The 14055-nt window shown below is 41.3% G+C and overlaps 1 protein-coding gene across 4 annotated transcripts in view; it reads right to left on the bottom strand.

Moving 5' to 3' along the window:
- Positions 1-14055, bottom strand: part of LOC113018600 (ADAMTS-like protein 1) — a 102332-nt gene that overhangs the window by 35457 nt on the left and 52820 nt on the right. The window contains exon 1 of one of the 4 annotated variants that reach the window (XM_026161741.1): positions 2143-2633. The exons of the other annotated variants lie outside the window; for them this stretch is intronic. Within the exon in view, the coding sequence (XP_026017526.1) occupies positions 2143-2196 (54 nt within the window). The 5' untranslated portion in view covers positions 2197-2633. Of the gene's footprint in view, positions 1-2142; positions 2634-14055 lie in introns of those variants that run through there. 4 annotated transcript variants of the gene reach the window in all.

The raw sequence follows: 14055 nt of genomic DNA, 5'->3' as shown, positions 1-14055 counted from the left end.
TGAGGTAAAGGAAAAAACTGGTCCTGTACCTGTTTAATGGATGACAACTTGGAAAAGTAAAAAAAAAAAAAAGACTTGGAACTTGGAACCAACACTGGGACAAATCGTCCACCTCCTGTGGCAACAGGAATGTGGCTCAGTAGACCGAAGCGCAAACACAGTCAATAAAGTAACCTGCCAATCTTCCAAGGCGGTTTGGGAGTGTTCAATGGGAGCAGATGAATACAAGAGAAAAATTATCATTTTTTTAAACCACTCAGTCTTCATAATGCTGCTGGACCATGAAAGACTTCTTTTCCTAACATTGCAGAAATGCTGCTATTGTGTGCTCTGGACAGCGTCGCACAATAGGGACTTTTACACCGTGAGGCGGCAGTTTGTGTCTGCACATCCAACAGTGTTTTTGACAGTGATTTAACATTTCCAGCTCTTGCAGATTAGGCATGAAATGTGAGCCCTAAACAAGCTCATTTACCCAGAAGCCGCTGAACATTAGGGGTGGGGTGTGTTCAGAAAATGAATTTGCACCTACTGGGCAGTTTACAGTGAAGATCCAGGCTTGCGTTTGAAGTAGAATGCTTTAAGATAGAAAGGTTTTTTAGGGGAAAGCCAGTTCATGCTGACCTCTTTACCCCCTTTTTCCTCCCTCGAACAGCATGGCAGTGCACTTCAAATACAGAGATGAATGGATCGTGCAAAGAAAAACAGTAACAATGCAATAATAGGGCTCCGATTATTTTCCTTGGGTCATGGGAGGAAAAACACCCATGCTGTACAGTCCTGAGAGGGGATGGCGGGTTCACGTTATTAAAAGTGCGTGGGGACTGATATAAATGGCTGTCAGTGCTGATGACGCCTGAGGAACAGCAGAGAGGAATGGCAAAACCTAAACACAGCCAGCGGAACATACAGCCAAACATATCGGCAGCGGCGCTACTTTCTGCACGGGCCAACTATTTCAATGTTTGGATCCCGGTAAATAAACACAGGCTGCGCTCTGGGCAGCCGGTTAGTGCACCACCTTAATTCTCCTTTGAAAAGCAATCAGTGAATTTTGCACTCAATTACGACTGAGGCTGTGTGTTGCAAAGCCAAGAGTGCTCGAGGCGCAGAGAGGCTTGCGAAGAAAGAGGAGTGGAAGTAGATGAAGGATGAAGGGATGGAGATGAAGAGGTTGTTTGGCTCGCTGCGCTGCTATTGTTCTCAATGAAAGCGGAGGAAGACAAGGCTCCGCTAGCTGGACGGCTGTCCTGCTGGGATTTGGAGCCAATAATCAAACGGCTCAGATATCTACTCTTCCTTAACCCTCCATCACTGCACGTCCCACCGCTTCTGCTATGATCTATCGCGCTTCTTATTTCATTTGAGCGTTCATGCACCCATAACTGACTCATAATGCTTCCTAAAACTCTTTGCAAAAGCACCTTTGCAAACACAAACTATTATTTGCTCACTGGTGCTCATACTGTGAAAAAAAAAAACAGAGCAAATACACGAGGGTGACAACCGCAAGGCCTTTGTTTTTCCACAAGGTAAAAAAGCGGAAATGAGCATATGATTAAAGATCACTTAACTCCACGTTATGAGTTATTCTGATGGACGGATTCTATTTAAGTCACCTGTCAGCAGCTGAGACTAAAAACACTTTCCCCGAAGATGGAAAACTCCTGAAAAAGGGGAAAAAGAAACCCGACTCTGGTGCCTTCTTTTGCAGACTGTGTCAATACGACGGCCTTTGCAGTTGGCAAAGACACATGATATTTGCACATCTGCTAAATCCCTTGTCATGTGGCCAGCACTGCGCAGCACAGTACTGTACTCACGGTCATGCTGTGAGGAAGGCACTGTAATGTAACAGTGAGCCTGCAGCTCGCTGACCTCCGCATGCACAAGTCCTTTTTTCATGGCTTAGGTTAAAAAACATAATAATATAATAAGACAATGCTGCAGGACTGCTGTAGCTGACCTGGCAAAGCTACTGTTGAGAAGACTCCAGGATGTGCAGAGTGCACTGCTTACTTCAAAATACACACACATACAAGCATAAACACTCAAATAGATGCTTTTAGAGGACATTAATAACCAAAGACAAAATAAAAACTTTAAAATGCAATGGAGATAACAGGGTAAAAATCACAGTACCAGAAGTAGAAGAGCTGTCATCAACAGCATGCAGGATGAAAAGTCTTGTTCCATGCCTTTTTCAAAGTGTGTGTGTGTGTGTGCGCGTGTGTGAGACCCAGTCCCTCCAGATCTGCTCGTGAGTACTTTTGTGTGTGTGTCTGGGTCCGATGCGTGACGGCCTCCTCCGTGGGTCACTCTGCGTGCTGTGTCTGCCTCCCTGCCTGCCGTCTCCTGTCTGACTTGCTCCCGTTCTTTCTCAAGAGTATCTTGGGGAAGCGGAGGGAGGGAGAGGGGGCAGGGAGAGCGTGGGTGAATGTGTGTGCGTGTGTGTCCGTTTTAGAGCGTGCACTGCATGAAAGTTGGAGGAAGTAATCGGAAGGGCGGGGGGGTTGATCCAAGCACCATGAGCCCTCAGGTCTGGCACATTAGCCAATCAATAAATGGGCTTCAGATGACAGTGTTAGTACAAACAAGAAGCTGGGCCAGCAGCAGCTTCACAGCTTTGCATGTTTGTGTGTGTGTGTGTGTGTGTGTGTGTGTGTGTGTGTGTGTGTGTGTGTGTGTGTGTGTGTGTGTGTGTGTGTGTGTGTGTGGGTCAGACTGTCAGAGAGAAGGAATAATGGCAGACAGACAACTGTAAACCAATTTTCTTCTTTTCCATTTCTTTTCCTAATATCTCAAGTTTCCGTCTCACTCATGCCACTGCTTCCTCTTTCTTTTAAGCTTTGGATGGGTTTTTTCCCTCTCTGTAGTTTTCCCTCACTCTGTTGGAAATGTCAGAAACTCTCGGTCATACTGTGACATCTTTAGAATTAACCTTTTATTTCCAGCCTGCTTGCGCAGAACTGGTGACTTCAATTACACATCTGAGCAAAGCAGAGACACATTTGGCACTGCCATACTTCACCGTTGGCTCCAAATCGCTTTATTTTTCCCAAAGAGTTACATGTGTGAGCCTCTATGTTAAATCAGATGACATAGTGTGGTCACTGAAGCTATCAGGATAGACTTTTCAGCCACCCGCCTACAACCCCCTTTTTTATGAGCTAAAGGTTTACTTCAATGGAGCCTTTTATAACATCTGGCAGTTTAAGCTAGAGAACATTTACACCGTGGAGGTGGGGGACAAGCCAGGTGTCCCCTGGAGGGACAAATCCTGTAGTTATTTAAAGAAAAAAAAAAACACCCAGTAAGATGGACAACCCTTTGGCACACGGGGAATATACTTATACACTGAGTGGCTTTCCAGCTTCCTTTTGCGATGGCAGGACGCAAAAAAACAAAAATCTGAAACCCAACATTAAAAATAGCGCAGGCAAAATGACCCGCTGGCATTCCTTGATGTTACTCACAAGGTAGCAAGCTATCATTCAGGCATCCAACCCCGAGGTTCCAAACACAATAAAAACTCTGTGCCCTTCGAATCAAGGCCTCACATCTTCTTCCCAATCAAACACCAAATCAAAAGCCGCATAATTGGTATCAATTAAGGCTGAGAGGAATGTGCTGCACTCCAGAGCAAATAGTCAGCCACCCTAATCACAACATCGGAGCAGACGTCTCGACACTTAACGCGGCACACATACACACTTTTTTATATTTCAGCTCTACAAAGCAAACCTGTCTCGAAGTCCAAAGTCACTGACAGAATCGGACTTAGCTTGTTTGATTTGGTAGGTTGAGCATGTTCCATGAATTGGGGAATTATCTTAACGCGCACACACTGGTGTAGTCTGTGGTGCCAGCAGGGAAGGACGTGGACTTTGACATGTTCACAGGCTGATGCGGCCCATGCATTCTCAATCCATAACCCTCTGATATTTACTTTTAGAAGAAATCCTTCTCGTATTTGCCAATGTGTGACTACAGAAAATAAACCGTGGCATCAATGATGTGCCTAGAGCTTAAAACCAAACACCCGAGGAGGAAATTAACGGTTTTGATTGACACGAGCTTGGAGACGGCTCTCTACCACAACATTGCCGAAGGTGTCTCCTGACAATTTAAACAACAATCCATGAAGATGATGAGGTGAGAAAAATGATAGAGCGCATTGTTATTTTACACAAGGGCAGGCTCGGATATTAGGTTGCATAAGAGAAGCATGCAGGAGGTTTTGAGGATTAGGGGAAATGACTGTCCACAGACAAATGCTCCACTGTCTTAAAAGATGATTCTGCTTTAATATGAAAGAATGGGTTAGGATAACATTGGCTGCCCCAAAGTAATTGCTGACATATGGGAACAAGGTTGAATCACAACAACAATCTCACAGAGCCAGAAACAAGAAGACTGACTGTAAACAAGCCAACAGCTAATTTAGATCCCCTTTTATTTTGCAGTTAAAACTTAAAGTGAGCGCATTCACATGATGGTAAAAGTCCTATTAAAGTTCACCCCAGTTTTCCTGACTGAAGTCATCGATTCAACAAAGTGCTGAAAACATTACTCAAAGATTTTGGTCCATATTGACATGACAGCATCACGCAATGGCTGCAGATTTGTCAGCTGCACATCCATGATGTGAATCTTCAACTCTACCACATCCCAAAGGTGCTCTATTGGAATCAAATGTAGTGACTGTAGAGGCCATTTGAGTACATTGAACTCACTGTCATGTTCACGAAACCAGTTGGAGGTGACACTGTGGTCATAGAGGGATGGAAATGGTTACTAACAATATTCAGGTAGGCTGTGGTGTGTAAATGATGCTCAGTTGGTAATAAGGGTCCCAAAGTGTATCAAGAAAATATCCCTCACATCATTACGCCACCAGCCAGAACCGCCCATAGAAAGCAGGATGGATCAATACTTGATCTTTAGCTGATAGGAGTGGTGGCTGGTGCTGTTTCCTGGTGCTGTAGCCCTTCTGCTTCAAGTTTTCACATCTTCCATGCTTAGAGACGCTCTTCTGCTTGTAACCAGTAGCTATTAGTTACTGTTGCCTTTCTATCACCTCAGGGCAGTTGGGCCATTCTCTTCTGACCTCTGACATCAATGAGGCATCTTTCATCTAGAGAACTGGAACTCACTTCACATTTTCTCTGTAAATCCAAGCGACGGCTGTGTTGGAAAATCCCAGCAGATCAGCAGCTTCTGATACACTCAGACCAGCTTGTCTGACAGCAACAACCAAAAGTCCCTGTTCATTTACCTTCAATCGCTTCTAATCATCTTCCCGACCCTCACTGGTTTTCACCAGTTGGATTCTGTGTTAGTTTTTGTCATCTTCCGTTTTCCTTTTTTAGCTGTTACTTTACACTTACTTGCTGACTCACCAGTTCTCCTTGTGGTCCTGCCATCGCTTTAATGTTTTGCCCTTTGTCGCTTGTGTTTTCCTGTAATTTATACAAGGTTAATCACCTTTGTACTCAAGCTTATCTTTTTCTCAGTATTCCTGCTTTTTGTGTCTATATTAAAAAAAAAAATGCCCATAACACTACTGTTCATGTGATGTTTTCAATCTAATTAAAAATAATCTAAAGCCCTCAATTAAAGATTATATGAAGTTGTTAAGCTTTGAATTACCACAGACACACTGGTTGATATTTCTTTTTCCCCCCAAACGATATCATTAACAAGTGAAAAAAGTAAAGATGAGGGAAATGTAGTTGCCCATCCATCCATCCATCCATCCATCCATCCATCCTCACCTATTATCCTAACATGTTTTTGGAATGTGGGAGGAAGCCAGTAGAGAGACCCTGAGAGAACCTGCACAGGCGCGAGGAGAACAACATTCAGTTGTATGCTAATAAAAAAACCATTTCATGGCCGCTGCTTCCACCCATCCCCGTGTTGTCTTTAGGCAGATAGAATCTCTCATTTGATTGTGACAAATCACCACCATCTGTCATAAAATCACTCGATTCTCTCTCAGTGTGCAGTGTTGGGATTATGAGCAGGGTTTCGCCTGGTTGCACAACACTTGAGAACCCCTAATGATGTCTCTGTGATAAACAGCTGACAATACAGCATGTATTGCTCAGCAAAATGAGCTGTTCATCATTATTAGTATAGAATGATGTTAAAGTTAACTTTGTTGTTGTTTTTACTTTTTAATGTGATGGAAACTGAGCCAACCCCATACATTTGAAAACACCGCTTCTATCATCACTCGCTGTCTGGTGAAACGACTAGAAAAGCTCTCTCATGCTGAATGTGTTTGAGGTCTTGTAAAGGGTCACTATGTTGACTTTCCAAGCAGCAGATGTTTAACTGATACCGCTCCTCTGCTGCAGAAGAAAGAGTCAAATTAAAAGATTACAATATTATGATGCGATGACATTACTTAACAGTCCCAGCGTCCTGAGGAAGAGAGACAAACGAAGCTAAAGTTAACGAGAGACTCACATCGAGGACCCCTCGAAAGCCCGAACCCTCAGCTCCCACGAGAAGACTTTAATGGTTCAGGCGGGATATAAATGGTAGCCTCCCACCACCCTCACAGACGATGTATGTGCACCAGGCATGATTTATACGAAAGCCATTGTTTAAAAAGCTTTCTGAGCCACGGTATAAAATGTTTTACCAGGACAAGGATTTTATGACTTGCAGCTGAAAGTCAACCACACTTCCCCACCCCACCAAAACCAGAGGATTAAAATAAAGATGTAATTCCCTGACAATCATCTAAATCCAATTAAAGCCAGATGGGAGCTGAAATGAAAGTAAGCAGCGTTACAGCTAAAACATGTTACTCCCTAAATATCTCTTTTTTTCCAACATTGTCACCTAAGCTTTAGCTTTCACTGCTTCCACATCCACGCATTCCACATGAGTCAAGCTTTTCCTCTCATCGTTCCTTAATCGTGATTGATTATTATTTAATACTCCATCCAGAGGAGCGGTCAGCTGGATCGTTGAGCCTTGCGAGCGAGCTGGTTTCAGTGTTTGGTGGTAATGTGAAGATGATAGATTTACAGAGCCATAAACACACCTATTGAGATTACTGTATCATGGCTCAGGTGGGAGGATGCATGCAAAGGCACGGGATAAATAATGCGCTCGAGGGAAAGACGAACGCCAGCTCGTCCTCCGATGGGCCAATCTCTTCTGGCTTAGAGTACATCTTCTCGGTGAACTCCCCGCAGCTCTGCAGAGGAAGACATTTGTTCTGTCTCGATTTTGGGGCCACAGCTTTTTGGAGTATGCATGAAAGCAAAAATGATTTGTTTTTCAGAATAGCAGGCACATGAGAGCTCAGGTCTTGTAGAGTTGCATTGCCCCAGAACAACCCGTGAGATTGGATTGCTTACAATAGCTTACCGGTGAATTTATTTGACATTAGCTATTAAATCAGTCCAAAAAACCCCCATATAATCAGCAAGGTTAAGAGGGACAAAACTATGAATAAAATGAATGAAAAAAACAGATATAACGAGAGCATGATGGGAATTCTCTTATTTTTTTATTCTACAAACTCTAGCATTGGACAAATTGAAATACTTGCTTGATTTGCCAGATCAATAAAGAAAGTTTTCATAAAGTTCACCAAAAAACAGAATTTTGGGTTAGCTTTATTCTCCAGGGACGAGAAATCAGGCAACTATAAATTAAATGGTCACATGGACATGTCAACAATGACGTATATAAATTAAATTCAGTTAAATTCATTTCAATGCCATTTAAATAGCATATAAAAGTCAGCTTAAGCCGTTTATGTTGTGAGGTAAAGACTACATGAAAACAGAGAAAAGCCCAACAATCAGGCGACCCTTTGTAAGCAAACACATGGCGACAGTGGGAAGGAAAAACTCCCTTTTAACAGGAAGAAACCTCCGGCAGAACCAGGCTCAGGGAGGGGCGGGGCCATCTGCCGTGACCAGTTTGGTGTAAAGAGAGGAAGACAAGACAAAAGCGCGTCAGTTTAATACTTAAATCAATCAAGAATTGGATCATAAAAAAAAGTATGTCTTGATATAAGGGTACAATAAGCAAAGACGCACTTTCTTTGCTCTAAAACCAACCACCACTGTGCTCAGCTCACAATATTTTCTAACAATTTACTGTGCTGTTTATGGTGACATATTGAATAAGCCACATTCTGATCCCACCTGAGAAAGCCTCTAAAAACTCCACATGCAGGCCACAGCGCTGAGAGGACTCGAGCACGTAATTAAGAATCAGCAGTGACATTTACTACTTCCTGAAGCTGTGTTCATGTGCTCTCACCATCAAGCTTTTCCCATTAGCACGCATATGTTTTAGCAGCTTTCTGGTGAATGCAAAGGCTAAGTTCATCAGGGTCCCACTACACAAAGCCCACCACCTCACACACACTCCACATCCCTCTTTCACCCACCCACGGCCACTGTGGTGTTTTAAAGAGGGTACGAAAGGAAGGGATGGGCATAAATTAGCCGCGTAAAGCCGCTGGAGTGAGTTAAACCAGGCTGGGGCTAGAGTGAAACGGGGAGCGTGGGACCTGCATCCCGATCTGGGCCGACGCTAAGCACCGCAGCTTATTTATGGGATAGCCGGCATCAAGTTGATCCCCCGTGTTTCAAAATGGAGACCATATTGCCGTATCATCTGGATAATATAGCTGCTGCTCAGAACAGTTTACACATGTTTTCTGAAAATATACTTCCTTTTGTTGAAATCAATCTAAAAAACCCCCGTCAATTTAGGGTGTGTGTCCACTGACAGCTGTTTTTGCTCTGGCAGTGTCTACTTTCTATACAAATACAATGTTCAGTGTTAACAGTGCTCACTGAGCATTGCAAAAACACCCTTAGTGCACAGATTTTTTCCTGCTATGCTCACAGTGCTCTCACTTGAAAACAGTTCAGTTGGAACGGCAATGCGTTTCTCTGTGTCACGGCTCTCTCACCACCCAATCAATATCTAAAGGTGATAGGACTAATGACGTGAGTAACGACGGTGGAAAAGTTGTTCCTGCCCGTCACTAACAAGTCAGTTATTTATGATCTAAGAGGTTGCTGTCTGTAATAAAGCAACAACAAAAGCTGGAGAGAAGTGCTTGGACTAAGTTCTTTGCAACTACAGTTAGTTGTAATAAGAAGACACCAAAGATTCAACATGTGAACTTTTTGAATCAACATCTTAATGCTGTGATTTTACATCCTGATGTTTTCACAGTTCTTAAACACCAACATTGGTTTTGACCATAGCAAGTAGCCAACAATGCCTCCGTGCACCACCTTTCTCACAACTACAAACAGATAAACTTAGCATCTCCTAGAATGGGAGGCAGAGCCTTAAACTATCAGATCCATTTTTTCCAGAAACAGCTCCCAGTTTAGATCCAGGAGACAGACATCCTCTTTCCTTTTAAGTTTAGACTTAAAACTTTCCTTTTTGATAAAGCATATAGTTAAGGCTGGATCAGGTCACCCTAAATCAGGGGTCTCGAACTCCAGGCCTCGAGGGCCGGTGTCCTGCAGGTTTTAGATGTGTCCTTGATCCAACACAGCAGATTTAAATGGCTAAGTTACCTCCTCAACATGTCTTGAAGTTCTCCAGAGGCCTGGTAATGACCTAATCATTTGATTCAGGTGTGTTGACAGCTGGAATGAGGTTGTGACCGCACAACAATGCAATCTCTATTCTATTCTAGCACAGACAAGATGACAGGCATCCATGTTTTTTAAATATAAGAAAAGCATATTTTTCATATATCACCCCAGAAATCACCTACCCTTCCAATTTATGCAAAAAAAACCCCTATGAAGTGTACAGTTTTGGTGTTACGGTCAGTTCGATTAGCAGGAGAAAAGCTGGTGGAGCTGCTGTGAGCTCATTTGTTCTATTAAATATTAATATACAAGCAATTTTTAAAACAAACTAACCTTAGAAAGACAGAGCTGACCCTTATTATCCATCAGAGTCAGTAACACAAGTTTTTTTATATACCACTGCGAGACATTTGAAAGAATGTCCAGAGTGGATTCAAAAGTAAGAACCGGTTTTCTTGTATTGCTTAAAAGGCTGTCTGGGAAAACTTACATTATAATAAAAATATATTGCAGCTGTTTGCAGGAGTCATTTCAAGTAATAAAAACTGTGAAATCCAAGTTTTTTGGCTGTAATAGCCTCCTTGTGGAATGCAAAACTGTAAATATGACATGCATGATCATGTCAGGGTCCATATCAGTTTCTAAAAGCACACATCAAACAGTAAACCTATACGACCCTACTCCTACCCCACGAATAGCTAATCTCAGTAGAAAAGGACACAGAACAAACACTGACTAATTACTGACACCATGAGAGTCAATAGAGAGCAATCCACCGAAGCGCAGACATGGAACAGGCTTCCTAGTTAAAACTGCAAAACGAGACAAAACAGTTGAACAACCGTTTTCTGAGCACTGACAGCAAGGAGCAACCCCAGATAAAAAGACCCCTGGTTTGTCTCAGCAACTTATTATTCATGAAGTGTGAGTGTGGAGTTTTTAAACTCAAAGCAAGCTGAAGCTTTTCAAATCACAAAGTATGTCTCTGATGTGCTATATACTCTTCGCACAGCTCAGGTTTCAGTTTTTAACCCTAAAATTAAGTCACAGCAGTAACATATGTTTTCCATTTTCTGAGATGTATTGCATGTTGTCTTTGGCTCTAGGACGATCAGAGAAAGTGATAGTAATACGATAAAGGTGGTCAAAGGAGGCTTAAACCTTTGGAGCATCCTCTGAAATCTGACGTTTTTCGCTCCGTTAAATAATGATGCAATTACACGGAAAGCGAAGGGGCATGCGCTCTTCAGTTCCTTGTTCTGACCTGTGTCTGACCTATAAATATGGAAACGATTAAAGTAGGAAAAAAATGGACGACACCTCGAGCACACTGTGTTGCACAACTGGAGTTGGAGATTCACTGAATATTTTATATTCACACAATTAGGTTTTCATCAAAACAGTTCTCAAGCAATTGGTCACTCTCTGATGAAGGCTGTTGGCGTCGGTTTTTGTTTAAATGTGTCCTAGCCAGTTTCAAATCTGAGAAAAGCTATTCAACCGCACTTTCCTTTCTACTGTGTGTGAAGCTGTGAAGGTTTTCATATCGCTGCCTGTATGACGGAGTTATGGGAAGGTGATAACACGGAATTTATGTTGCTCTGAAGGCTGATAGTGCAATCTTCACATTTTTATCTTAAATATGGGCTCAGATAAGATGACTTCAAGTTTGTTTGATGATGCTTAGAAGTGAGTTCAGAGCCTGTGGATTTTTATAGCTGCAAAGCTATGGAGAAATCAACCGAATGCTAAAAACACACCAAGAAAAAAGATTTCTAGTTAAATCTCAGTGAGGATACAGGTACATAAAGTAATCACTAAAAGCCTTCTTTACTGTATTTGCGTGTTTTATATATTAATTTTGTTTTCTTTGTTCTGTAAACCTACTTTAAGGAGTTTGTAGTGCAGCAAAAACAAATGCAAATTGCAGGATAGTATATAGATTTTTTTCCAGTTTAAATTCAAATTCTATTTTATCTATATAGCAACAAATCACAGCAACAGTTGCTTCAATGCAGTTACTATTGTAAGGTAAAAAATGTATGACAACAGAGAGAAACCCCAACAATCAAAAGAATAGTTTCTAGGTAATTGTGGACTAATAAGTCAAGGTGACCTTGAAAAGCTCACGTCTGACCTTGAGGTCAAGGTCACCAGGGTTTTTACTTATTAAAGGTTTTTAATAGATGCACCTATAGCTCATTGTCTATAACTTCTTCTTCCAGCTGAAAACCTGGTTTTAATAAACAGTCTGAGAACAAAAAATGAACAAATAAAATAAAGCACATTTTCAATATTTCTTTTTAGTGGTTGTTTAAGTATATTAGCTTTATCTGTAGTTACTGTATCACAGACATACATTTTTACATGTCCAAAGAACACCTGAGATATAACTTCCATGAGAATTCCTTATTTTTAAACACTTGTGCTCATTTTACAAGCTCAGAATCATATTATCCACATAGACAGTGTGACATCTCTTATGTAATATACTCCTCTCTCTAGAACTTGTCATGGTGCCGGGAGTGCTGACAGCTCTTTCAAGCAGTCAAACTTTAAAACATCAACTGGGCTTTGTCTTGTAGCGCCCACATTCACAAAGAGGAAACTATCCATCAGCCTGCCACAGATCTGCTTTCAAGCGTTCCTCACCCATATGCCTGTGCAATTGCCCGAGAAACACAGAGGACGCAACAGTAACGCAAAAAAAGGCATTGTGGCTGTTTCTCTCTGATATTGCTCAGTTAGATTTTTGAAGTGAGATGAATCTATCCAAAACGGAGTCTTTCATTAAGCTGACTTCAGCCTGTTAAAATATGAACAGGAAAGACAAAGTTAAAGACATCCTACTAAAGAAAAAGGAAACATGAGTCAACCAAGATTTGAACACTTCCATCCCATTTTTATTTTTTCTCTTGTAGCCTCACTGCTTTACAGACTCTCACTCCATCTAGTCTTCTCTTTCCATCCCTCTTACATAAAGTACACTGCACTGCATTTCAGCTCAGCCTGTCTACCCACAGTGACAGTACTCGTATCATTTTACTGGTGGCGTGCCTTATACAGGCCAGTGTTATCAATCTACTACTTAAAGGCAAGCCACTTTTATTAGTATCACATGAAGAAGCTGTCTTCCCAAAGAGACTAACAGTATAGCTGCCTCAGCCTTTAAAACTTAAGCTTACAGATCATACCTCTTAAGCATTATGTTATCTAGTAGCAAACTTTCTACCCCTAGCCAAAAGACAAGTAGCTTTAGTGTTACATTTTCTCTTTTGTTTAGGTAGATTAGCTGTTAATGAGCGTCTTTTAAAATGAATTTTTACAAAGAAATTACAGAAAATGTACAATCCAACTGCTAAATTTACATTATGTGCAGCTGTACACTGCAATAATTATGTGTTGTTGTTGCAAAATCCCATGGCACATCTGGACTTGTCTCAAGGCACATCAGTGCAAATCATGGAACTAGAGAGTTTCTTACCAAGTCGGCTAAAACAACTATTAAATACTACTAACTATCTACTACTGTTTCATGTGCTACACTATATGCACCCTATACTTGTATTATGTAAATTCTGATAGGCTGGTGTTGTCACCACAAGTTATGATCTTTCCAGATTACATTTACAATTTTACAATACACTAGTTTTTGCATTTCATGGATATTTCCAACTCACTGCCTCTCCTACATGTAACTGTACACCTTTCAAAGTGAAGACTACAATTTAACCTGCACAAACACTAAACAGCAGCAGCTAACTAGAGGTGGTGGCCAGATGAGTCCAAACGTTGGTAGTATCCATACCAACACAGTTAGTGGTATCGGACTGACACTAGTGTAATAGCATCAATAATGTGTTTCTACACTGTAAAAACTAGTATATTTGTCTAATTTCTAGTCAAAAATATCTCATCACACTTAAAATAAGATGCCATAACCTACAGCTTATTTCAAACGAGTGTACTAAGTAAAAAAATCTGCCGATGGAACAAGTGAAAATTCTCCAGATCCAAGATGCAGTGTCTTAAAACGAGTTCATATATCGCACTGAAATGTTACTCTGTAGCTGATTCAATAAGCCAACATACTGAATGTATGTTGGCTTATTGAATTGTGTTAAATGAATTACTCTTCTGGAAATGAAAAAAATCGTTGATTTAACACTTTCTGACATTTCTGAACCTTCTATGTTAACTGTCACATCTATTTTATTTATAGCCTAAAGCACATTGAAATAACAGACAGTGATCGAAAGGGTCTTACAGACAGGCACATAAACATTCCAGGTCTCAAAAAAACCTCTAAATACATAAGAGGCCGAAAGGTGGATTTTGTTGTGTTAATGAATTATTGTGAAAATTAAAAGTGATTTAGTGGCCAGTAAAACGCATTCAAAGTTTGGCACTGGTTTAGCTCAGTGGGTTAGCAGGCGACCGTGTGCTGTAT

This window comes from Astatotilapia calliptera, chromosome 3 (genome assembly GCF_900246225.1).
Source record: "Astatotilapia calliptera chromosome 3, fAstCal1.2, whole genome shotgun sequence".
Lineage (NCBI taxonomy): Eukaryota > Metazoa > Chordata > Actinopteri > Cichliformes > Cichlidae > Astatotilapia > Astatotilapia calliptera.
Note: the sequence above shows the minus strand (reverse complement) of the source record. Positions and strands in the feature narration are given on the sequence as shown.